The 26796-nt window shown below is 41.1% G+C and overlaps 1 protein-coding gene across 2 annotated transcripts in view; it reads right to left on the reverse strand.

Annotated features, from left to right (window-relative positions):
* The window catches only part of rtn4r (reticulon 4 receptor), a 36681-nt gene extending 11884 nt beyond the window's left edge, over positions 1-24797 (reverse strand). For both annotated transcript variants that reach the window (XR_005004943.1, XM_036528095.1), the window contains exon 1: positions 24217-24797. Coding sequence is in view for 1 of the 2 variants with exons in the window: in XM_036528095.1 (XP_036383988.1) it covers positions 24217-24238 (22 nt within the window). In the remaining variant the exon portion in view is untranslated. The remainder of the gene's footprint in view (positions 1-24216) is intronic.
* Positions 24798-26796: the final 1999 nt, after the last annotated feature.

Here is a 26796-nt window from a genome sequence, read left to right on the forward strand (position 1 = left end):
TCCTTAACAATGCTGCATAAACACACTGCTGTTATTCTTACGGTTGCTAGTCATTATTCGCACCATTGAAAAAAGACCAGTATAAAAGCAGCTTGATTTTATTGGACCCTCACCATTGTGACTTCCTGGCATATTCAAAGGAAATGGTGCAATGTCCTGTCATATGAGACAAATCTATACAGTCTGAAAGTCTGTGGCAGTCTAAAGCAGAAGCCATCCAAGGCTCTTATAAACAACAAGAAAAAAAAAGAAAACGAAAGATGCAAATATTTTTACATAAAACAAAAGCAGACACATTCTTGAAAGAATTCCTCTATTCCCCTGCTAGCAGAGCAGCTGGTTAGAACTGGTTATTAATTTTTGAAAAGCCTGCAATGCAGTCAGCTCACAACAGAAGAAGAAAAAAATGATCCTGGTTAATGGCCTTGGATTTGGCAACTAAAAAAGAATACACAAATTAGAGAGAATACCACACATATCTATTGTAAATTATTCAAAGCTATAAACAGGCAAACTAATTGGTTATATCTTTCTGAAGTGTGGAGGGAACTGGGGGGTATTGGCTTTTGGCAGCCATAATAGCTTAAAATAACAGGTCATTCATCACAGGTCCCTGACTGTTCTCTCACACATGCTATGAAGCATGCATGAAAGAGACCAAAGATATCATCCCCCCCAGCCCCCCGCCCTGGGATGAACTGCTTTGTACTGGAAAGGGCAAGGGTGATCTTAAAGCTCCTAGTGCTTTATCTGGATTGTGGGAAGATGGAAACAGTGTGCGGAGACTGTAAGACCAGGTAAATTCAAAGAAATGGCAATTTAACTCTCTAGCAGGTTCACAAGAGGTATCCAAGCTGTGTGTAGATGACACTGACACTGCACATACTACAAGACAGTATATATGTTTTTATTAGCACTGTCAGTTGGCCTTATAATAAGTACAGTGCACTATTGAACGTACAATAATTATTTTAATTTGAGCCAAACATGCAGACTGCCCCATTTCATAGTAAAACTGGGTTTCAAACCCCCAAACATCTGGTTTGGACTGCAGTCCCAGAACCATTTCTCACATGGCCCCCTTTACTTTCTGACTAAGACAGGCAGCATGTGACTCAGAGTCACACGGAACATGGGAATGTCTGCAAAGAAACGGCTCTCCGCCACCAGTTGGTATGGACCCCGGCATCATCCAGGCACGGATTAGAGGGAAGAGGAGTCACTCTTCAGGCTTAACTGATGCAGAGATGAGATGCCCCGTGATTGAGCGATTTCAACTAATTCTGAGCAGCTTTTCAGAGATCTATCCCCCTTTTGAAGTCAAACACCCTTGAGGCAAATTGACCTGAAAAAAAGCAAGTCTCCTTTTCAGCTGTGTGTTCAGTTTCTGCAGCAAGCTGCATGAAGGGCAGCATGGACCCGTTCCTGGCTTTTTTTTGTGACCACCAGTAAAAGCAGCACGTCGCCTCTTTTACCTCAACAACAACTGGTGATGCATTCACTTTTACCATGAAGTACTGCAGTGTTGACTGAAAATAGTAGTGGTCACAAGAAATTCCATTTGATGACACAAAGCTCTACAGCACTAGAAGTTCAGTACAGTCAGGTTTTGCAATACATATTAAAAAGCTTCAATAAGGAATATGGCTGACATGGTAACTTTCTCCTAGTTAAATTACAGGGGATGATCACTTTTGACTCCTCTTTTGGTACAGTAATAACTCTACTTCAAATGAGGTGGATATATGCTGTGCCGCTCCCCTGCTGTTTGGAAGATTAGGGGGTCCCTATCACCACTTGTTCAGATACCTATCAAGGACATTTGTGCCTTTAAATTGAATGTGCAGCTTTGCAGAGGAAAAGGGGACTTTGGTGGCAGCAATGTAATTATTTTTTAACAGAATTTATCAGCTTGTCCTACTGATTCGCCTAATACACTATCATGAGGTCAGTCCCTCTATCTCGGTGGTATATGCAAATAGTTCAGTGGGAAGAGGAAGGCAGTAAAAAGAAAGCAAGGTGATGGTTGGAAATGGACAGATTTCCATTGCAGACTATGATGGACAGGCAGACCTAAAGCTGCAAACTTAAATTCAATCAGCCAGCCGTGATTTCATTCCAGTGGAGTATGTGGATGTCAGTGCCATCTGCTCCCTTTTGATGTTTGCGGCTGTCGATGCTGTAAGCCAGCAATTACAAGATGCAGCACCAAGATGACCTGCGATGAGGGAACAGGCCCTTTTTCACCACTGAGCCGTTGGAAATCCAGATAACACATAAGTTCATCACAGACGTGGCATGGGCACACTTTTTGGAGTCGTGATGGGCTCTGCACCAACGATTTCCGTTCGTCTGGCTGGTGGCTACCTCCAGGGTGGGTGGGTGGGGGGAGGGGGTTCTTTTGATGCTGCGAAAATATAAAGCGCAACTCTTTTAATAAGCTTAATCCAAACAGGCTTGGGCAGAGAGCGTGCTTCTTCAGTGGAAGGAAAGGCGCTGCATTATTTACTACCTGCCTGTGTTTGGCTGCGCCTGGGTGCACAAAGCCCCACCACAGAAAATGGATTCGCGGCGATAACCATGGACCGCCGCAAAAAAAAAAACACAGCACCCAACCTCTGGTGAGCATTTCGTGCTCCTCTGCCTTCATCGCCGGCCCGATAAGGGACTCCTTTGCACCAGGCGCTTATGGATCCATCACCTTTTCATTTAAAGGGCATGCCCCGGCTTTCAGCGACGGCCCCCGCCGAGAAGTGATCGGCCTCTTTATCTCGCGCCCGAACAATGGCGGGGACCAGGCTGACGTGAAATTGGCTGCCGCACCTTCGCTTGCTGGGAGGGTGGCACCCGGCAGATAGGGGAGTGACGGATACGAGGTGTTTAACAAACAGCGCCGGGGTGGCGATCTGATAAGAGGGGATCCCACGGCAGGTGTCTACAGTGTGGGGAGAACCGGGCAATGGTAGGCCCCTATCTGCCACCATGTCTCAGCTCATCGCAAGTGGAGCCTGAACAGCTTAGCATGATGAAGGGAAGATAAACAACTCTATGAAGGCGGGGAGGTGGGGGGGGGGGGGCACTGAACAGGCTCCAGCAAAGGACGGAAAATGATTCTGTCAGCTATTCACATATATGAGAACCCCCCCCCCCCCCCTGTTCTCTAAAGCCTCAGACCCAGTTTCAGATGGCACCTTTTTATTTTAGACATCTAATATGATTACAACACTGGATGAAATGGACACATGGTTTAGTACCGGGTGTAATAACATAAGTGCAAACAATTGGCTAATACATACGATAGCGGTTATGTGCATTTATAGTACCTTTCATTCCAAGATCAATACAGTAAAGTGATGTGTCTCTTGTTTTGTTGTTTCTCTCATAGATTAGTTAGTCACTTTGGTGCACAGCAATGCCAACACCAACTGAGGCCAAGAACAGGGGATCTGTTATCTGTATCTGTGAAGTGCTCTCTCCCATGAGTCGAGATCGTGGTTTGGAAAGCGTAGTTTGCTGTGAGATGACCACTTTTAGTGACTCTGTTAATGGGTCTCATGCATGAATAGCGCAGGGTTCTTCACTGCTTTCAGTGCCACTCCCTGAACCACAGAAGCGCAGTGCACGTATCGGTGTCAGGGGACTAGCATGTCAAGATATGTTAACGCAGGACAGCTACAACTATATCGTAACCCAAAACAGACAGGGCTGTTTTCTCCAAATCGTTTTTATGTCCACGGAAATCACTGATCACCGATCCCAACACCTTCTTCACTTAGTAATCCTGCTTAAACGTATTGATTTTGTTTTGAATCAATACCTTCCCGGAATTCGAAAACCTTTTGCCAAGTATTAGCAGCTGGGATTATTCAGGTGATTTTTCCATTTATTTTGTTTAGTTTTTTTTTTTTTATTATTATTTATTTTTTGCTTCTGTAAACAATTCTGACAATGCTAGCTGCAGGGAAAGGAACAAAGGGTACTCGAGCCTCCTCTTGCAAACAAAGCGGCAAGGCCACGGATTGTGCTTACGCTGACAGCTGCCACATCACCTGGAGGAGCAGCACCTGACAAAGGATTTCCGTAATTCCGCTGAGGCCTTGGTGCTTCACCGTTCCACTGCTCTCATTAGGAACCTCCTTTCAGCCCTCCCTGCATTCTCGCACTGATCTGTCACATTCGCACTTTCTCAGGGCCAGCACTGCATTAACAGAAAACTGCGAAACGTTAGAAACATGGCTGTGGCAAACTGAAAAGAAACTCATGCTGTCTATTTTTATTATTGAAACATATGAAACTAGAAATACTGAAATGGAGGACTGCAATTTGTTTGTTTTAAACATTTAGCGGAGATGATATTGACATTTGTCTGTGAATAAATATCTAAGGGCATTATATGAGGTTTATGTGTACATTGTCCATGTCTCCATCCTGCTAGAGAACAACAGGCAAAATGGCTGAAGGGAAAATGTCAACATCTAACCTGTGAACCTTTGAGTGAACACTGTTGCAGGAAGACATTCTAAGGGTTACAGTTTCTGTATGTAAAAGAATTCTGTGATGAGGTGATGGCCCAAAAAACAAGTTGTATTACCATTCAAGCTACTTGTATTTATTGGTAGTTAATGCATGCCTTCTGCTACAGTACTTGATTGAACACATTGCACCAAGATGTGGCTGTTAAGAAATAAAGCCAATCAGGAGTCTAAAGCAGGGACATGATGTGCATGCCCACCCAGAGATACATAATTAACATGACTGTAACTCCCTCATTTGAAACGCTGCATTATACTATACCTACCTTGGAAAATACCATTGTATTGTTTGATTTCTGAGCTACAGATAGGCAGGATATCTGTATGATGTTATACACTCTTGTAACAGGAAGGTATAAAGAGTAACTGTGAGTCACAGTGGTGAACAATAGACTTAAAGCTGAGATAAAAGAGCTGTCACTTAATGATTTGATCAGGGCCTGGAATGACGTGCCAAATGTTAAAGTGATGCAAATCGAGGAAAGCACTGCAGAGAATCAGCAGAGCTGTGCGACGACAAGCAAGAACCCTCGACTCCAGTACATTTTTAATCTGCGACATAAGAATAGAGCCCATATGACTTCCCTTAATCAGAATGCTAAGTAGCTGGCTGACTTTATTTATAGGCCCTAGACACACACACACACACACATACACATGCTCACACACATGCTCACGCACATGTGTGCACACATATCGAGAGTGTTGATGTAGGACGAGGGAAGTCTTCTGGAGTCTTCTCAGCTCTTTTCCCTGTGCTGTGGTGTTGTCAGTGTACACAAAAGCACAAGTCTGCCCCCTAGTGTTCATACCATTCCCCCATGACACTACAGCTAGACTGCCATTGACCTCTTCCTATCTCAGATCTCAGATCCCTATGTACAGATTTAAAAAAAAAATCACAGAAGAGAAGGAAGTGATAGACTTTGTTATTCTCATTAATGTCACCATATCATTGTTTAGCTGTTTTAGGGCTCATTTAGGATTGAACTGTGTATCCATAAGACTCTATCTAAGAATGCTGATTTAACACAGTATACATTTTGAAAGTATTTAGTCTCCTATAAACAAATGTGACTTTCACAGAGGCATGAAAATCTTTAGCTCATCTTTCCTTCATAAGTTATTTTTGTTGCTACCATCACTACTCCATAAAATCATTTATAATTTATGTTTATGACAATTATGAGTGATATTTTTTCCATCACAGATATTTTGAAGACAGCCTGTGTTTATAGTGAACATTCAGTCATACATTAACTTCTCTCTCTGACCATCAAGCTGCAAAAGCCCTAACTGTGTTCTCTTTGGCATCAAATGTTTGTATGAAAAATAACAAATGTGTCACTGGAATAGCAACATACATGACAATGTAACAAAAGCCGATATCACGGAGGAAAAAATTACCACAAAAATTAATTTTGTCTGGCGAGACGTTAAAGTGCAACATGAAACTTTCATGAATTCATCCCGAAAAGCAACTCAATGCCATATCTCCTGGGAGCTGGGAGGGAAAGCCTAAGATGAAGGAGAATCTATCAGAATATCTCCTCCCACCATCAACAAAATGTCAGACAAAGGGAAGGCATGAACAAGCTGACTCTTGAACAGCGAGTATCCATGCGCCCGTGTTTAGCATGTTTATGTAAGAGGTGCAGAGCAGGGCCCTCCACCAGAGATGTCCAAAGCTCATTACGGAGTCTGCAATGAACGCAGGTTGGAGAACCAGCAGGCATCTTTCTCTCCCAGCTGAATTCACACTTAGCATTCTCCGACGCATTCCAAATGAGGAACATTCTTTTTAAAAGGCATGTGTGAACTTGCACACACACACACACACACACACGAGTGCACGCATGCACACACGCACACACACACACACACACTTCATCATAAAAATGCATCCATCCCCTAAAGAACACATCTAGCATATTATATTTTATGTCATCATAGTCAGTGACATTTAGCAGAAGGCACTGTAATTTTGTAATTGTAATTTTGTAATTTTGCACAAGAATATATTATGCAAGCACTTGTTTCTGTCTTTCTTTACATTCAGATTACACATTTTGCAGCTTCCTGATTCATTGTAAACATCATTGGAAAATAACTTTTCAATGTTTTAGGGTAGGAAGGATACAGAGGAGATCAATGGATGTCACTTAAAACTTAAAAGCAAACATTTAGGTCTTGATGTTTTTACATAATAACGGTCATTAATCAATTGGGAATTCAGTGTGACACTCAAGACTACAGACAATCTTTATTCTTGCATTTCAACCCTATCATCTGTTGAGATGCAAAAATGTTTTTTTTTTTTTTTTTTTAATCTGGTCTGGCCGGGCATACAAAAATGATGTAATGATCAAGCCATAGAAATGCATGGATTAAAATACACAACCTGAAGTGTTTCCCTAAATTAAATTCCTCTCAAGGAAAAAAAATATAACCAAAATGCTATTTCTTAGAGGCAGTATTGAATATACAGTACCTGGTCCATGGCTTTCCATGTCCTGTTATAATCTTGGCAATGCAATAAGGAATGCGTAACAAAAAGACACACTCAAGGACACTTCCATCAGTGATGAAAACATGCATTTTGTATTTTGAATGGGGAGGGAGGGGGTGGGGGGAATTGATGACACAAACCCATCAATAACTCTAGATTGGTGTTTGGTGGCTATGGCAAGACTTTCTATGGGTATCCATCTTCATCAACCAGACTGCAAGATTTCAGTCTCTTTTTATTCATCATCCATTACCTGCCAGTACATGCAATGTGGATAAGACACATGCACAGATCTAATCAAACAGAACACTCGTCATCTGCATGTCCACGCACAGAACTCGGAATCCAGAGAGCCCGCAGCTTACCTCCTTGGTAAAACTGAGAAACATCTTTCATTTGTACCGTCAGTCTTTCTTCATTGTTTTAGTGAATAATAGCCAATGCTGAGCTCTGGCAGGTAAAGTCCCTTCTGCCAATTGGCTGATTGGTGAATGGGATTTATGGTGCCAGCTATTTACTAACTTCTTAGTTACTCCCTTGCAGACAGCTGGTCTTGCAACTGCAGTAATTGACCACTGCTATTTCGCTGTCAAGCACAAGTCTAAACCCTCAATGACTGGGATTGATTTCCAAGCACTGATCGATATTCGAAACTCTGTGGGTTTTTCTCAGAAGTCGAAATTCGTTAAGCGGGCCTTAAACATTTCCAATTTGAACCCAATGTACTGTTCATGACAAAACTGAACAATAGCAGACACATGCAGAGGAGCCACTGGCTTCAAGTCAAAAACCACTTTAATTACAATGACAGATCTTGACAAAGATGGAGCATGTCAAAGCTCAAAAGCAGGCTGTCTTAAAAACAGTTTCCTAGGAGGTGAGGAGAGACCTACATACAAAGTCCAGTGCCAAACCTTTTCACACTCCTTAATACAGTCCTACCTATTTATTAAGCAGACACTCTGCCCTTCCTTGGAACTGAATCTGCAATCTACTAGGTTTCCAAACCTTTTGGAAGTCCCAATAATCGATGTACAGTATATGTAGCATTTAGACAAAAGCTTTATGGTGCATCTGTATAACCTTATAAGCAGCTATTAGGCAGAGCCCTAAATGGAGTAGCAAAACAGCTAAATTGCTGTGAGTCAGAACCATCTTGTTTCTTCCCAAACGTCTGGACAGCCCATGCTTTGCTCCTCGGGTAATTATGATTTAATAAGGCATACAAAACAATGCTGACAAAACCCCCTGATACTGAAACCCATCATTTAAGAGATCGTGCTACTCCTGGCAGAACAAATTGGTTGGTTGTCTGTGACACACATAGAGAATGCTAGCGTGCTTGTGTGATAGAGGGAGGGATATTTCAGGATGTATCGCATGCAAAAAACCCTTATATTCGCGATAGGAAAGAATACTGTTAGCAAGCTGGCTTGCCTTCTTTGCGATGCTTTTCTATGGGCCACATCTATGCAAGAATGCACTAGCTTGACAGCAGTAGATCTCAGCAGCCAGCCCCATTAGAAATGACCACTTAAACAGCGCATAAAGTGAAGGTCAAAAACGACCTGTCTGCTGGGTCCGCTGAAACATTTGCACGCACAACAAAACATTGTACAGTAACGCCCAGGACAAGCATAGCCCATTATGCAATGCTGTTATCAACGAAATTTGGCCTGCTCTGCCTTTGAGAAAAGAGGGTGAAGGACAAGCAGACAGCTTTTGGATTTTTTTTTAAGAGATTGTAGGGATTAAAGTTTATATTTGAATTGACTGTTGCAAGCGAAACAAGGGAAATAAACAATTGCTAGAAATCCTCTTGTATATTTTTATACATTATTAGATGTGCTCATGCGTGAAACAGATTTTTGTGTTGTTTTTCTTGTGTTGGTTGACTTTTATTTGTGGGTAAGACAAGGGATTTAGTTCTTCTGGAGTTTGTAAAGCTAGTTTTTGGCTTCAAGTGGCCTGCAGAGTAGAGTCTAGACTACTCATTTATACTGTACCTGGGAGTCAAACAAAAGGTTTTTTTTGTTTGTTTGTTTCTAAACAAATCGCAGCTATTCTATTTGATTATCACATATCCCTGCTCTTACTAGCTGAAACACTGACATCACTGTATCTTATTTGTGTGTATATCATCTAATGGCACTAAAATTGGATGTTTTGATAACTGAAGCAGATTAATCTTTTAGTCTCACGAGGTATGACACCATCCTTATTGAGCCTGTATTATCCCCTGCAGAAGGCACCATTTGCTATGTAACCCAAACAGTATCAGTTTAGCTCAGTTCATAGTTTTCATATTAACACCAGAAAAAAATCAAGCAACAAACCTACTATCAAAATGTTCAGAAATGTTGGGTCTGTTCATGTTATATGGACCACTGAACTTGAAGTGCAGTTGACGTTAATGATCACTGGAGTCTTCTTGGTCACACTACCACTGTAGCTGTGAGACAGCCGTGTGGGCAAGGCTACAGTGAAAGCCTCACTGGGCTTGAGTTTGGCCTCTCTTCACCCCTGGAGGGAGAAAAAAGAGGCAAGCCCAAAGCTGCATGGATAAGATATTCTTCAGATGGGACAGCCTGGAGCGATAAGGTGATTATACACTCTGAGACTATACTGTGCTGTCAGAGGCTCCGATAGCACTGCATATCGAGGTTTGTGGAGACCAGAGATTGGCAGGGCTTTGATAACACCATCAAGGTGGAGAGGAGAAAAGCATGAAAGGTTTTCCATGTCTGGGAGAGGTCATAAGTTCTTCCTGATGCTCCTAGGGCTGCTTTGGCTGGTAAGTTTTTGTTAGGTGAGAAAGCAATTCTCACTCACTTGAACCTTAATAAAGTCTCTCTGGAAATCTTCTTTGCGTTTATATTATGGCTGGATTTATTAAATCATTCAGATTTTTCTGCAATATCTGCCTTGTGTATTTTGGATTTATTTCCTTTTTAACGATATCAAAATATTAATTTCAAGCAGATTAAGACTGAAAAGGTCCCATCTACATAACACTGCAGTATCGTGTTTGCCTCAAAATATCTGTGGTAAGTCTAAGAAAAGATGTGAAAGTAAGGATATAGAAATGCTATTGAATGATTTCCTCTAAGAGTATACATGTCTCAGATTTGATTGTATTTTTGAAATGTAGACTTGTTAGGAAGCCATGCCATCAATTTGTTATCCTTTTTATGACAACGTACCCTAGTTTTAAGTATGAGAACATTGTCCTGTTGTAAAAGGTAGTATTACCTAAATATATTAAATCACAAGCTAGAAATGCTTCATGGACTCATGGTATTTGCTTGCTGATCATTTCATGGGGCATTAGCAGAGCAGAGTATTGGTTGCTTGTAGGAGAAGATGGAGGATGCATGCAGGCCACAGTTTTCATTCAACAGAAAAGTTGTCTTTGGGTTCTTTTTTTATCAACCATTGGGTATACAAAGCATTTTGGATGCTTATGTATACAGATGTGCAAGGCTTTGTTAATGCAATATAACACACCTATAGTCTACAGTTAGGAAGTGAAATATTAACAAGGCAATGCTACCGAATCCTCCTTTAACTTCTCAGACTATGCAAAGATGTGAGAGATGCGCACCACTCCTGCAGTCTCGGTTGTATCTGCAGCACGTTTCAGTGCTTATTTTTCCACAGGAATTCATCTGAGAGGAGTTAAAATGGGGGACAATGCTCTAAAGCATCTGATCCAGCTGGAACGCCATGGATGCCGATGTTACAGTGCGGAATGGTATTGCAGAGGGCATTAATTCCCCATCATATGCCACATTTCAGCAAATTAGAAGGTTTATCTGTCAAGCTTGAGGTTGAAAAAAAGCCCCAACATCTTTCCCATCCAGCGAAAATTTCAACACGCCTTCATATACCCTGGCTTCAGAATGCATCCAGCCCAATTTGTCAGGCTGTATTTAACAAACGTTCAAACGCTCCTCCTGGTGGTGTGCAGGAAGATCGGGAGGATTTTGTGTTGTTTGTTTGCTGTTTTGATCTCGCAGCATCTGCCACAGAGCTGGGCTGCATTGCAGAGACAGTGATCAATTATTGCACAACCTTAAAATACTGAGTTCAAGGAGTCAATTGAGGGGAAAAAAGGAACCCTGGCTTATTACAACAAGAGGGGCATCTGTACTGTATTTGACTTCTCTACCAGGAGCTTATGTAAGCACCTCAGCATAACAGAAATCCCGCGATCCTTTGTTCTAGCACTGGCCTCACAAAACACTCAGTTGATCATCACCGTCTCAAAGAATACCCTCTGTTGTAGTATTAACCTCACAAGCACAAATGAAATCAACTGGCTTAATGGATGTTTACTGAATACTTACTTGCACAGAATCATAACAGATTAAAGCCAGGAGTTTTTAAAATAAGGGATGGCCAGTGGGCTACAAATAGGGGTGGCATGAAACTTATCATTATTTGATCATTTTCCTGAACCCTGTTGTTTTGCAAGATTAACAGCAGTGCCGGTTTCAATAAACATCACCATTTCGCCTCTTTTTACATGACTGCATTTATCATGGTTACTCTGTATTGGCTTACTTCACATGAAATTATTCTGTCTGTCTGTCTATCTGTGTGTCTATTTTTGATCCACTGCACTCTATACTGTTTTATTTTATTGGTCTGCATCAATGTTTACTTCATTGAAAGAAATTCGAGTCTGCGAGGGAGCTGGTGGGTAAACAAATCTCACGGACAGCCAAAAATATCTGTTAATATTCTTTTTTGAGTTCCATGGATTGTTCTCAACATCTTTTATTCCCTTGTGTGTCTGGCCTCAGTATGCAGCAGTTAAAGCCATCTGCTGCTGTAAAGTATCCCTTTGACCCAATGGGATAGCACAGCATGGGAGCCGAGAATCGAAAAATGCACATGTGAGAAACAGCGACTGGCAGATCAGGAATAAAATCCGTACCTACAGTGTCTATCGCAGCGTGTGGGACCAGACGAATCACGACTGGCTCGCCAAAAAATAGCCCTCATCACAGATTAGCAGGCCGCAGCTCCTCACACGAGGCATGTAACTGAGGTGATGCTGCATTTTATTCCACAGTGGAAACCTTTACGGTGAAAATGCCGCATCCGCGTAAGGGGCGAGATGAAAGCCAGAGCTGAATGCAGAGAAGAGCATCAATATTCCATTGGCCTTTCTTCTTCAGAGTTTCCTCCTCACAGTAGGTGTTTTTTTGACCAGGTCCTATGTAGTTCAGCCATCTTATCATCCTGCTCCTTTTAAAAATTCTGAAGCCTATTTTATTGCTCCCACTGCTTTAAGTCTATGAGGTTTTTTTCCTGGGGAGGAAGATCACCAGCTTTATTTGTTTATATTATTGCCATAGCTGCCTGGGCATGCCTGTTTCAGAGATGCACATAAAATGCCTCAGTGAAAAAAGTGTCTCAGTGAAAAAATTCTAAGAAATACCAAGCAGAACTTTTATTTCCCAAATAACACCATGTCAATAAAATATGTAGTGTGTGGCTATCCCACGAAGCAAATGAGGACAAGGGGATCCGATTCTGTGACAATTGGAGGTGTCAAAACAGTGCTCAAAAGAGATGATTCCCTCCTAAGCAAACTGAGACAGTGAAGGAAGAGATGTTCATGTAATGTGCATGTACAATAATCAAGCGCTGCAGAATCTTTCTAACATAAAAATACTCCGCTTATGAAGTTTTCCACTTTCTCTTGCCTGTCCCTCAATTGCCAGTGTCTGCTGATGAGTGACTCACCCAAGCGATGTCCTGACAGCAACGGCTATGCCTCAGCAACCTGAGTCTACAGTCTGTTCCTGCAATTCCTCCTCCATTTTCTATGGCCCAAAGCATATGTGAGCATGCTCAGATCTCTCTCCTGTCTAGCCTTTCTTCCTACCTGCACTTAACTCCTAATGGTCATGAAGCTGCAGTTAAATTCATACTGTTAATGAGTGCTCGGATCAACACCCCCCAACCCCCCCCACCCCATCTGTCCTCACCCAGTTTTTTTTCTTCCTCCTCTTTTAGTGATGCTGATATTTTTAGACTGTTTTATTTCGCTGAATTTTAATAAGAGTCGGGCATCCTTAAAGTTACAGAAAGATAAAAGGCCTGCTGTGCTCCGTTAATACCTCTTTGAAGATGAAGTCAAATTGGCATTAAATGCCTGGCTTTTGGTATTGAATATTATGTGGCGTGATGCTGCAAGCTAAGCTGGGCGGCCCATATCTTTGCAGTTCCACTATAGAGGACACCCTGTAACTCTCTTGCTTGTTAATGAACTATTTTTGGTAGTTTTTCTGTTTGTGCCTAATGTACCAAGTGTGACAAAGATGACTACTTACATATTAAAAGATCAATTTATTAAATGGCCCTGTGATAAATGTATTTCAATTTTTATTTTTAAAATGTGACATCCTGCTAGTATTCATCAAAGTGTAAATTGTGCAAATTAAGTCTGGATGCAAAACAGTAAGCCAAAAGTAGAAGATGCTTTTAAGTCAAGGATTGAGGCAATGATAGCTTGTCATTAAGTGTTATAGAGACACAGCACTGGACATTTAAACTGGAGGTGTAGAGCATCTGATTTATGGATTCCAAAAAGTGATGGAGAGCTGAGATATCTATACAACAATTATTCAGATTGAAGCCTCTTTCCTTTGTGCTGTTGTTGAGACATATTTATTGTGCTTGGGAGGTCTGCCTCTCTATTTGTCCTTCACTCTCACTCCTTCATACCTCTCTTTCTATCACTTCCCTCTCTCCCCCTCCCTTCCTATCAAGCAAGGGCTGGATTGATCCACCATGAAAATCCCAGCAACCCTACGACGTATAAATCTGCTTATCCTGTCAGTAATCTGTGTAATTTGAGGGGCTGTATTTTGCAATGATGTGTTTTTGACGTCTTAGTATCCATTTCGTATAATTGCGGAGCATCAGACTGCCCGTCTGATTGCCTCAGCTGTTGCTGGAGAATTATCTCCTCCCCTGATTGGTAAAGGTTCTGACTGGCTTGCTGTTGGGGTTAGGAGTAATTGCAATGGTGAAGGATGCTTAGAACTGTGGCCAGCTTCTGAGGTTCTGGGATTTTTAAATGAGGTGGAGGAGCAGGCAACATACTCTGACACCATACCAAAACTGTTTCATCCATCAATTTGAATATGAAATCTGCTCCTATAAATACTGTTCTCTGATCAGTGTATGCTGTTCCCAGACCAGAGCTCACAGCCTGCAGCTTTGCATCCCTGTGGTCAATTAGTGACGGAGAAGGATTTCATGGCCTTCACGACTGCATCCATAAAAGCTTACAACCTGAATGGAGTGGAAAAAAACAAACATCTTGCTACACTACAGACGTTCACCAGACTAATTTTGTGTAGCCTTGCTGAAGTGCTGTTCAAAGCACAGTGCTGGGGCTTTAATGATAAATTAATTACTCTCATCTTGACCTTCAGGTCAAATGAACCACAGTGTACGAGTAATCTGTGTAAAGCATATTAGCACAAGGTTCTGTAATTGCTTTAATTAGACATAAACGAGGTTGATCCCTTGCAAATGACAAGTGGTTGTGTGGATTGTTATTTATGTAAACGCTTACTCTGCTGTAAAGTCTACCCATAAAGTAGTCTTTTTCCAAAATACGCATTTATATTTAAGTTTTATGCACTCTCCATTTGAACTGTGATCACTGTCCCAGTCAGTTGGAAAGATCCCCTCTCTTGGCAGATAGTGCTGCTAATGGATTTTCATAGCTTTAATATCCAGTGATATTCCTTTACTCATTCCAGGGGAGACTGCTTTTAATGCTAATGGATCTTGCTGAGGGGTTTGGAAAAACCTATAATTGCCTCATTTCAAGCAATATGTAATATTTTTCTGTCATAGATGGGTTAGGCAGATTAATTAAACAGTAAATGATACTTCCATAATAATGTGACATTGCTGCATTATTATCAGTAACGTGGAAAAATCTGTGTACTGTGCAGTATACCCAATCAGATGTTGGTTGACCAAAATATTTTACCATATATTACAACATATCTGTGTATGTGGGCTAGAATGTTGGAGACATTTGAAATAAACGAGTGGGACGGAACTAAAATAATTACAAAGTCAATAATGCAGCTCTGTTGACCACTGTGTGAAGGTCAATTGCATCCACTGAGAACAATGTTGAGCATGAGTCATGTTTGGATGGCTAGTAAATGAGGTAGCGTGCTCATAGTAAGTGTACTGTCTCACTCCACTGAACATGTGTAACGCATCACACACCCCAAGCGAACTGAACAGAACGGCACCAACAGTTTCCGTGTGAGAAACACAAACAGAACCAATGCACTTCTTTGCACTGACCCAAAACTGACAACTAGCATGGGGGACACTCTGTTATCTGTTATAGCCCTGAAACAAGACTAGAAGCTAGTGAGACTGTAAACTGGGCATGGCCATGCACGCAACAATGACACAGACAGAAGAAATCCCCTTGCACCTTTTCTAGCCTGCTATTTTCAGGATTTCAGAAATGACGCAGGCCTTTTGTGAAAGACACATAATGAATTGACTGTCCTGGCCATGAGAATATTTCAGTATGGAAGCTGGCGTGCAGAGGTGCAGTTAGTAAGGCACATTGTGAGGAAAGCCAAGAGGAGACGCTCCCTTGGCTCTGATTTCACACCAGCGTTGAGTGCAACTTATCCACGCGCTTCCTTTTAAGGGCGTACCGGCAATCACTTTACAGAGAGGCATGAGAAACTCTATATGCTAATGTCCCTGAGTGAGCAATGGAAACAAAAGAAAAAAAGGGAACATAACCTGTCAATTAACCGTGGCATAACCGCTGAGAGTTTGGTTTCAAACTGGGGTTTTCCACAAGACGAAAGGGAGAAATCAGAAAGAGGTCTTACACTTGACTTACTGCAGGAGCTCTCATCTGAACTTTTTTGTCTGTGTTAGAGAACTCGATTTGTCTTGAACTCAGACTTCTTAGTCTCACATCTGCTCCATGCTGATATTGTGTAGAGAGACACAAGGTTGCATCAGTGCTGGATAAAAGCTGTCTAATTTTATTTGGTTTTGTTTTCATATGTCTGCACCGCTTCCATGAATGCATCCCCACAAATGATTATGTAATGGAATCCGATCCAGACTGCTGCTCACAATGAAAGCAGTGAGAAGAGACAAAGTTTTCTTAGGAGTTTTAATTATGCCAGACTGCAGATGTCTGCAAAGAACCAAGGCTGCACAGTGACAAGGCATTGGCTGCATATTGTTTCTGTACAATAAATAAATAAATCATTCACAAAAATCTAGTGTTCTACAGGAAGATGACAAGACTGGTTAAATGAAATGACAAGTAAAACAGACTCATACAGGATTTTAGTATGCAGACACACATGGATTTCTCTCTCTTTACACTAAGGCATAATCAGGGAGGTCACCCCAAAAATGATCATCCAGAGGTATATGACAAACAGCACGGATAAAAAAAAATAATCCTGATACTCCTAAATGTGGCCTGACACAGAGGTTGTGCCAGGGTGTGGATTAGAGGATGGAATAAAATGTATAGATGAGATTAAAGGTATCACAGGGACAAATGTTTATCTGTTGCGGGAAATCTGTATCGCTGTCCCTATGCCAGGTCTACTGAAAGAGATCCATATTCAATCCTGCTCTATCTTTCATGCTCATTGCCCCTCCCACAGGGCCTTTGAGATTATGGATATCATTATAATGGCAGTTCTGGCAGGACTGCAGTGGTCACATTTAATTTCACAGGTTCTTACATCCATACAAGATAATCAACACTTACATGACAGAAGAGGATTACTCAGAACACCAACCTCAGGGAGATGGAGACACAAACCAAAGTGCTCACTCATAACCTGTCTCACTATAAGAAGGGTCTATTTATATATTTACAGTTTAATATGAGGGGGTTTTGCTTGCAAAACACAGAGTAAAGCAAATTTGATTTACCAAGACCTGTTATCTGTACAGGTAAGAATATACAGTATCATGACAGATGCACCCACAATTAGGATGTACTTATTGCAAGCATTTGCAGCCAAGAAGCTATTAATAATGAACATTTTTTTACCACTTCACAGTGTTTTGTTTGTCTTTGTCTTGTTAACACAGTGTGGTTTTGATCCTGCCCTTTGGGGGATTCTCCAGTTCTGAACCATATAAGATGACAGCTGATGCCAGCCCCTCCTAAACTGCAGTACTCCATCCAAGGGGCAGTAAACATCTGGAAACTAGAGGGAGGGGATGATACTTGTTTTGGTGACTCTGTGTTCACAATGACAATCTTGTGACTTACAACAAACAAGAGATGTGTTTTTCCCAAGTACAAGAGTTTAGAACTTCAGATGGTTGCTGCCTGGCATCTTATGTTTGATTTGACCTGGCATGCATCTTGAATGGGATAGATTTTTCTCTTATGGCTTTATATCGTTGTACAGTCCAGAACAAACTAATAAACCAACAATGAAATCTGTTACTCTTCCCAGTTATCCATTTTTTTTTTTTTTTTCAGAAAAAAAAAAAAACAAACAATTCTGTGGTTCAGAATGGAATCAGGTAGGTACATTCATTGGATATTCGGTATATAGAGTATTGTGACTACTTTTATTAAGCAGCTCAATCATTCAGCCCCTAAGTACATCAGATATTTCCAAAGAACAGATTTGATCGTGAATTAGCTGCATGTCTCTCTGAACCTACAAAAAACTTGATTCTGCCAGCCACCTGTTCCGTTACACTGGTATGAATCTAGAGGAATGCAGTCTGTTTGTCTGAGGAGGTGGAAGACCGTGGCACACCGATTGACTGAGAAATTGCCGATATGCATTAGCGACTGTGCCTCCAAATGTGCTGTATGTTCAAAGCCATTTTTGTGTAAATTGATTTTATTTGCAGTTTGATTTTCACTTGTTCCTTAAATTGATTGATAGGGGAAGCACTTCACAAAACTGCATCACCATTCATGGAGATAGCCATGCATTAAGCTGTGCATTGCCTATTGTGAGTTGTGGAAACTCCCTACTCTGCCTATTTATCAAAATCCCCCTGAAAGATGATTTCATTGAACGCAGTCAGCACTGCTTAGGAATGTTATTGCGGTGGGTAATCGCGCGTCAGTGGGTATAGGAAATTATATAGCAAAGATACTGTCATCCATATATTCATGTTTACAGCTTTCAGAGTGGAGTCTCACTCCAGCAACACATCAATTTTCCCAAAGCACTAGAGTGGCAGGCTGAAATGCCATTTCCTTTGCAGTCATAGCTATACATTTTTTACTGCACACTTTAGCCGAGCCAGGCCTACAAAGCAGACTAATAAGCTTTTTCACTCTCGAGCAGCAGATGTAAACTGACGTTGTTCTCTCTTGTGAAACCATTGACCAGCACTACAGGAGAACACACTGCATTCGGAAATTTCCATCGCCAACCCAGTCAATTGAATGGGCTGCTATTGGTTCCTTACATAACAAAACCAGGCCAGCTTACGATTCAGGAACAGGAGACCTTTCTATCAAAAGGCTTCGATCTCTTCAACAAGTCTGGTGTTTTCAAAATAACTGCAATAAGGTAGGTTCAGAGGTGGTTTTGATAAGAATGTGCTGCACCACGTTTGACAATGGTGCTCATGGGAAGTGATATTCCCAACTAGAGGTTATGGAGTGACTTTAAAGGAGACTTGCAGACTTACTTTTCCTTCAGGTCCTATTTAATAAATGTGTAGCTTTTTGTTTATCAAATGCATCCCAGTTGAAATAAAAACTTGCAGTCACCAATACAGTTAAATTATTTTGCAGGACATATTTTGCATCTGTTTAAAGAAGAAGTTGTATTTATTCAAGTACATGCAAAACCACAACCTGTTATATCACATCTGAGCATATTAGCATTCATCTCAATAAAGATATTAACATCCCTACAATATGGAAATAAGCTTTTTATTGTGCACCAGCAACCAGGGAGCTCATTTGAAGATTATGGGTTAAAAATGTACATTTGCACTCTCCTAGAAAAAAAAACCCAACAGCCATCTAAGTGCAAAGGTCTCCATGAAAGCAGAACAAAATAAATCAACTAGCATTGAGAACATTGACCATAATTTTTTCCCCTTCTAAAATTCATCAAAAACACAACCTAACGTTTTAATCATGACTGAATTAAATGTTAAGCTAGATGTGACAAAATGTTTCACATCTGCCCACTAATGTAAGAATCACTCGTCACACTCACAATCACAGGGGAGCAGCAGAGTCCAAATCAATGGAAGATCCAGCTGACTTTTACCTTGCTGCCCTTTGAAATACACTTCAGGAGTCCAGAGTCTCGGAAAGTAAAGACAGTGGACTGTAAGCCTGACAAAGGCTTCAGTCATCTGTCTAATTAGAGGACCGATTCTCCTCTGTCTAATTAACAATTTACTAGCCCATCAGTCAGCTCCTCCACTGTGCTATAATCAGTTTAACAAATGCACCCATTCCCCATGTCCCCCTCACGTCTGCAGAAGATTAAATGATTAAAATTTCATGGGGGATGTACATAGGTGCTGAAAGGGGCTATAACGTGTGCACATGCAAAACCAGGGGATGCATTTAACCCTTCAACAATTAGCTTTAATCCAATCCAGTGAGTGCAACTAATGGATATCAGAGTGAGAGACACACCACCTCGACAATTAGCTTCAAGATTTATGCATGGTGGGTTGAAAGGAGGAAATGGTGCAAAAGTAGTGCTAGTGCTAGTAAGAAATCTCAAGGGGCCACTCTGTCAGGCAGCTATACTGTTCAGGGCCATGGCAAACTCTGCTAGAAGTTGATACTAGTGATGCCTCAACAGCATTTGCCAAGTACTGCAAAGGCTCTGCAAATATATGGATAGGTTTTGATCTTCTTCACTAAGCACAAGTCATGTTTTTTTTTTTTTTTTTTTTTTTTTCTGGAGGCTCCTCATACAGTTGATGACAGTGTGCTTCTATAGAGATGAATGTACTTTCCCTGGCTGCACACCACACAAGATTTTTAGAGGACTGACCCTGCCCTGAAAAGGAGATTTTTTTTTCCCTTCATGGCCTACTTTGTTGTGGTATTAATTTACGCATTGTGCTCTCCACACATTGGCCTCCCGAAAATTCCACACTCAAATGATATTTCACAGAGAGGATTAAACCACAAATCTGCATGTGTTCCATTTTCCATTTTATCTTCTGTTTTTTTTTTATATTAACAGACAAAATACCATTTCCTCCCCTCTTAGTTCATCCACTTACTGTCTCTGGCTTCCTTTTGGTTATAATAGAGTAATATAACCCTGGCCAACCAGGGTCTCTCTGATCCCTGGGAATTATCAGAGAGACCGAACATCTGTAGATGGCCGTGAATAATGCACAAAAATATGATGTGTGCACATGGTTCTACAGTACGTGCTCAGAGGAGCAGCACGGCAGCAGATACACTGGCCTGGCACTAATCAGGGCTTCTCCTGTTTATATATCTGACATCTTATCAGAGCAGGTTCAACTGGAGGCGATCTCTGAAGAATACATGCAACACCTTCATCAGCAAAATATTGATCCTTCGGGGACTGTTGAGAATGTGTGGAAGACACTCTCTCTCCCTCTCTCAATATATATCTCCTTCTCCCTCCCTTCCTCTCTCTTTTTCTTGTCTCTCCCTCCCATGCTCTCTCTCTCTCTGCTATCCCTCTCCCCCTCCCTCCCTCTTCTAAGCTATGAATCTTTTGATGTATCTTCAGCAGCCCTCAGTAGACCTGAGTCTGTTAATTATTTAGGGCTCTAGAAACCACCTGGTGTAAGTGAAAGGGGTTCTGTGTGCCTAGATGCCAAGGCTCAGGTCCTGATAGATTTAGCTTTTAGCACAATAACGCAGACCTTGCAGTGACCCATGTAGCATGGAGTCCCCTTCCACAGCTGCATATGCCAGGAAATGAGAGCTGACCATGTAGATGCCCACATGATGATACCCCCATGGTTACTGGACGTGCATCATTCTCAAACTCACTGAGTGATCGTGCATCATAATGTACACTGGCTAGAATATCTGGGAGCCCATGTATGCTTTTGTGCTCACCCAATGTCTTAGATACGTGATTAATGTTTCTCCCTTTTGTCTGCCTGCAGAAGCCTGCAGAACGGCAGCAGTGAGATTTCAGTGAGACAACTAGGCTGGTAATGCCCTCACTCCCTCCTCCTTCAAAACTACACCACCATCTCTCCATCTCTCTCTTTCTCTCGCTCTCACACACTTGCACACGCAAAGCTCTCATGCATGCACACACACACACACCATCCAATCCCTCCAATTAAAATTAGACAGACACACAACACGTTCACACAAAATGTCATTCTTAATTTGCATCCTTGTGTTACATTTTATTTGATCACACTTTTTTGTATGCAAATGTATTCAAGGTTCAGAATACTGATGATGAAAAGATGAGGAGTGTGTTGAGTCTTAATATATCACCAGTTCTCTGTGTGATATAGTATATTTCAGAAGTGATACCCCAACCTCATCAAATGACCGTTACACTGTTTCCAGCACAAAATACAGCTCGTTTGATCATGAGTCTGCTGAAAGGAGACTAAATGTACGGGCTGTATATGGTGTGTGTGTTTTCCCCCAATTTAGCAAAAGCTTGTCAAATTCCACATGTAAAAAACAAAAACAAAACAAACAACAAAAGACAGATGTTCAAAAAAGTACATATCCAGAGAGATATTTGATTACACACTGACTAAATGACAAATCTTAAAATGAGGCCTCCATAACACTGACAGCTTAAGCGCACAACAGGATCCAATCAATTTGTTCTTCTGCTATTATGGATAAAGGCCTGAGAGAACGTAACACTGCAACACACCACTGTCTCACAGTGAAAAACATACATACATAATGGACACGCCTAGATTTTTTGGAGACCACATTTTGAGGAACAGTTGGGGCAGCATAGTACCTTGGGCATTTTATTGTTCATTTTAAGTGATTTTTAGAAACATTCTTTGTAACTTTGAACATACTGAAGTTGAACTGCTAAGAATGTCTGCTTGCAGTATCGTTCATCATCATCATTAAACTGTTATTGTTATCACTGCTATTATTCTTAGGGTAGTAACAGCAGTATTGTTATTACTGCAGTTTTTACTCCTCAAATCATTAATATTAATATCATTTTGTGCCAGTAATGCTGTATTATTAGCCTGCTTGTACCGATATAGTATGTTTATATCATCATCTGATCGACTTGCATCTGGTGTGTGCGCGCGGGCACGCGTGTGTGTGTGTGTTTAATGTTTAATTAGTAAATGATATGAAGACATTAGTTCAAAAGTGTCAAAAGTACTGTGCAATAAAATGTGATGTAGAGGTTCTTTATGATTTACTTATTTTGTGTTCTTACGCCGTGCCAGCTCTGTCTTTTAGGAGAGATTTTGCGCAGTTGGATTGGACCAGAAGCACTGAACGCATAACCTGTGTATCAAGACTGAAGAAGGATACTGCGCCTCATTTAAATAAAACTGCCGTGGGTGGGGGAAGCATGGGGAAGGGGAGTGTTTTTCAACAACGACATTTCCAGTCTCGACTTTCATAGATAAGATTACCTCTAACACCGTTAAGAGCGTTGTCAACATTCAAGATTATAACGTGAATAGTTTTTCATTAAAATGCATGCATGTATCTGTATATTGTGTGAATGCTGATTTACAGACCGCATGTGCGACAAATATTCCCAGCTATTTTCACATGCCATGGATAGTGGAAGTCATAATCTTCAGCTATGTATTTATTTTATTATTTGTAGCAATTTGTCTGTAATGATTACACTTTATAAACACGTGTGTGCAGAATAACGTGTGAGGACCCTCCCTGGCAATTTAGCTGGCACGTACAAAACCTTCGTAGTCCCAACATCTCCCCTTTCAAAAAGACTGCAATCAACTATGCAGACTAAATTAATACGTAACTAATAAAATAAAGGCATAGGGAAGTTTTCTATAATGGCATGAAATCAAATTCTGATTGAATTCTTATTTGTGTTTGTGTCTGTGGCAGCCATTTGGGTGGTTGTGATACTGCGACTGTGATTAGGCAGAATTTCACCTATCGGACGTCAAATACATTAACTTTGCTCAGCGGATTAAATTTGCCACATTCACTCCGCCCTGTTTCTAAACCTTAAGTGCTCTAGCCACTACACCTTACGTTTCTGTCCCGTTACCCCTGTACCTTAATGCACTCAAAACCAGGTAGGTACCAGCGCCAATCCATTGTGCCAAACTGTACTGAACGGTTCAAACTTACTGTCACCATTGCGGCTTTACGAGTGAGGGTGTAACTGATTCTATCCGGCATAATTAATAAAACACACGTAGTGGTAAGACAATTAGAAAACTGCAGCCAAACAGGTAAACCAAAACTTGAAATGGTGTAGTAGCCTACAGCGCACAGAATGGTACGCGTGGAAAGTGTCTAACAATCGGCCGCTAAGAGTCTGTCCAGTGACACGCACGAATTATAAACCGCGCACTCCGCATATTCTCGCCTGAATATTGTATAACCATTATGCACCCAATACACACCAATTGGTCAACAATGTATATATATATATATATATATATATATATATATATATATATATATATATATATATATATATCGCACCCAGAGCCAATATGTATCCAAGCTACATTATAACAACGAAGAACCAGACCAGTTATTGGGCTTATATAAAGTCTATGTCTGCCTTTGATGCCTTAATTATGAGAAGTTATGCCTCACTGAAAATAACATTTTACAGGAAAGCATTACAATGGCTCGAATTGTCTTGGCGGTTAGAATAAACAGCAAGATTTTAAAGTGGTTTAATTATATCTCAATTTCTTAGCTAATATCATACTACGCACCTGTGATCTTCTCTGGACACACTGCCTATAAAATATCACATCTTAGGTGCAATCACGGCTATTTTTTGTTATAAAATACTATTCTATCCTTGTCATGTTCATGTCATACACACCAAAGCTCCCCATTTTGCCCACCTATGTACTGCTATGATACCCGTTCATTTCAAGATAATCACTCAATGCAGCCTCTTAACTACATATTTCAGAACTTGTGAAAGGTGCACCTACCTTCGACAACAGTGGTCTTCATTTTTATTTGAATAAATCCAGCAAAAGGCACCCTGCTCGCGTCACGTCGACAATCTGCTCGCTGTCCGTTACTGTTGCGAGACGGAATTTTAAAAGAGAAATTATCGCAAATCCAGGGTAACGTTAATCAGTGACCGCCCTTTGCATGAAAACTTTAGCCAAAGGTTTTCTTATTGAAGCGGACCGGAGAGCCAAGTCTCCTTAGGAAGCTGCGCTCAGTCATTTGGGGAGTGCAAGGGGTACAACAACTGCAATTAACATCCAGACAGAAGCTCCCGCTTAGACAAGGGGTATAGCCCCAAAAGAAGGGACTCACAAACAGAAAATACACAAGTACAGCAATCCAGCGTGTAACACCGCCTTGGAAGAACACGCGGTAGAGAAAAATGTCGAAGCAATCCACGGGTGCTGAAGCACAGATCCAGCTGTCCCCGGTCTGAATTCTAAAGGCAAATATCCCAAAGTGCGTGTAGCCCGTGTAAGAGGATGGAGATTGGCTGCAACGCCACGCGCTATTCGCTTTTGCATGGGATTGCAAAAGAAGAAAGGGAGGGGGAAGTGAGGGGCGCTTGTGAGAGGGGAGAGAAAAAGCGAAGATGAATGTTTCATGGGGCTGGATCAGGGACTGAGCGCTGATGAATGTTTTATGGCATCGTGTGGTTTTACGTGAGGGGAATCAGTTTGGATCAGATTTGCACAAAACCCCCAGTAATCACGAGAAAATATAGAAAGTGGGGAGGGGGGTTGCCAAGACGAATAGATAACGAATAAAGTCAGGGAAGAGGAGACATGTAGAAAAAAATGTAGTAGTCAGTTTGAAAGCGCAGGTGAAATCAGAATGGTCAGGCGGTGCCATTGCGTACTTTACGCGTCTAGATAGATCCGAACTTACTTATCGAGCATACTTAAACAACTGTACGTTGAATTGGTTTCCATTTGTGGCACAGAGGTTTGATCGTAATGACATAACACATCCTGTGTATTCTATCTGTATCCTGAGACAGATCAACTATTGCAGTCCCACTTATGAACAAAAAGCTATCAGCTTCGACCTCACTGGTATCTCCTGCAATATTTACACTATATTTATACTATAAAAACAACTTAAACATGAAGTGCAGTTAGAATTCAGGAAGCCGATCATTTCGACTTGCAAAAATCAGCGACAACGTCGAAAATGATAAAAGCTTGTCTGTGCATCATTGGTGCAATCTGCAAAGACGAATTAGACTCACAACTCTCATATATGTGTATACTTCTGAAAACCCGGGGACATTGAATTAGCAGTCAGGTTATTCGTAAGGGAGACACGCCACCCAGCGGATGTTGACAATTATGATGACTGAAGAGGGAAGGTTATGCCGTATTTCGTCTCCAAGTGTAAATCTAGATCACGCATCGAAGGACACGGTATGCCCTAAATTATGTTTTCTACAAGGTGTCATCCTCCGTGTGTTAAAATATATAATGCAACAAGAAGGTGCGAATACGTACACGACAGAGAGGAATATAAAGATTTGCGTTTCAAATATAATGCATCACAATGGAGTTTCGATTTGACATAGTTTCGTCATTAGAAATGTGCTAATGATGCTTTCGCTGGCAGTGAAACTGATGTAGTTTACATTTCCGTGCTCACATGCAATACATGTTGTTCCTGTTCTCACAGCTACTTAACTCGATGAGTAACAGAGTAAAACCTGGATTAATTGCACTGCCACATTAAGTACTAAATAACGAAATCTTGCCCACTGTTCGCCTTTGCCCTGTCTATCAGATCGCTGACCAGAAGCACCAGTCGATTTGATTGCTGAACTTTCACACAATGTCACAAATATGCACCATGGACAAAGCAGCAGAAAATGACTGAAAAGAGCTTTATGGACACCAAGTGCATGCCCTCAGCACACGTGACAATCTACCTCAGTCCCCTAATCCTGATATAAAGCATCTGTGAATAATGTTCCAGATATTCCAGGAAGTATTTCACTTGGTGGTCAATAACTTGCTGATACATTTGTCAGTGACCTATATTAGCTCTTACACAATTTATCAATTAATTCAAACAATAATATAACACTACTGCATCTGTAAGTAATATTAATACTTGCCCCTACAACCACTGCTGCCGATGCTGTTAGTAATAGTAGTAACAGTAGTGAGGTTATTAACAATCACTGTAATCAATGCAAGCTCCCGATTAACATTGTTTTTGGAGGTTCTAGGTAGATTTATATTTGTTTACACCCCTGATCAAATCTGCACTAAAGACACACCCTCCTCCAGCAACCTCCATCTGTCATGAAACAACTGAAACTATATATCTCAAGTTCAGCAGATGCACACTTAGCATAGTCTAATTATTCATACCATTTGTTTGATGGATGGGTACAGTAATCCATGTGTTTAATGACCACAGTTATAAGAGTAACAGCAGGCATAACTCATGCCATGTAAATGAGAACACTTGTACCAAAAACAAAGTTGTGCTGCTGTGAAGTATAGTAAAAAAAAAAAAAAAAAAAAAAACAGTAGTCCTGCAACATCATTCATTTGTGC

This window comes from Megalops cyprinoides, chromosome 4, assembly GCF_013368585.1.
Source record: "Megalops cyprinoides isolate fMegCyp1 chromosome 4, fMegCyp1.pri, whole genome shotgun sequence".
In the NCBI taxonomy this organism is placed as follows: Eukaryota; Metazoa; Chordata; class Actinopteri; order Elopiformes; family Megalopidae; genus Megalops; species Megalops cyprinoides.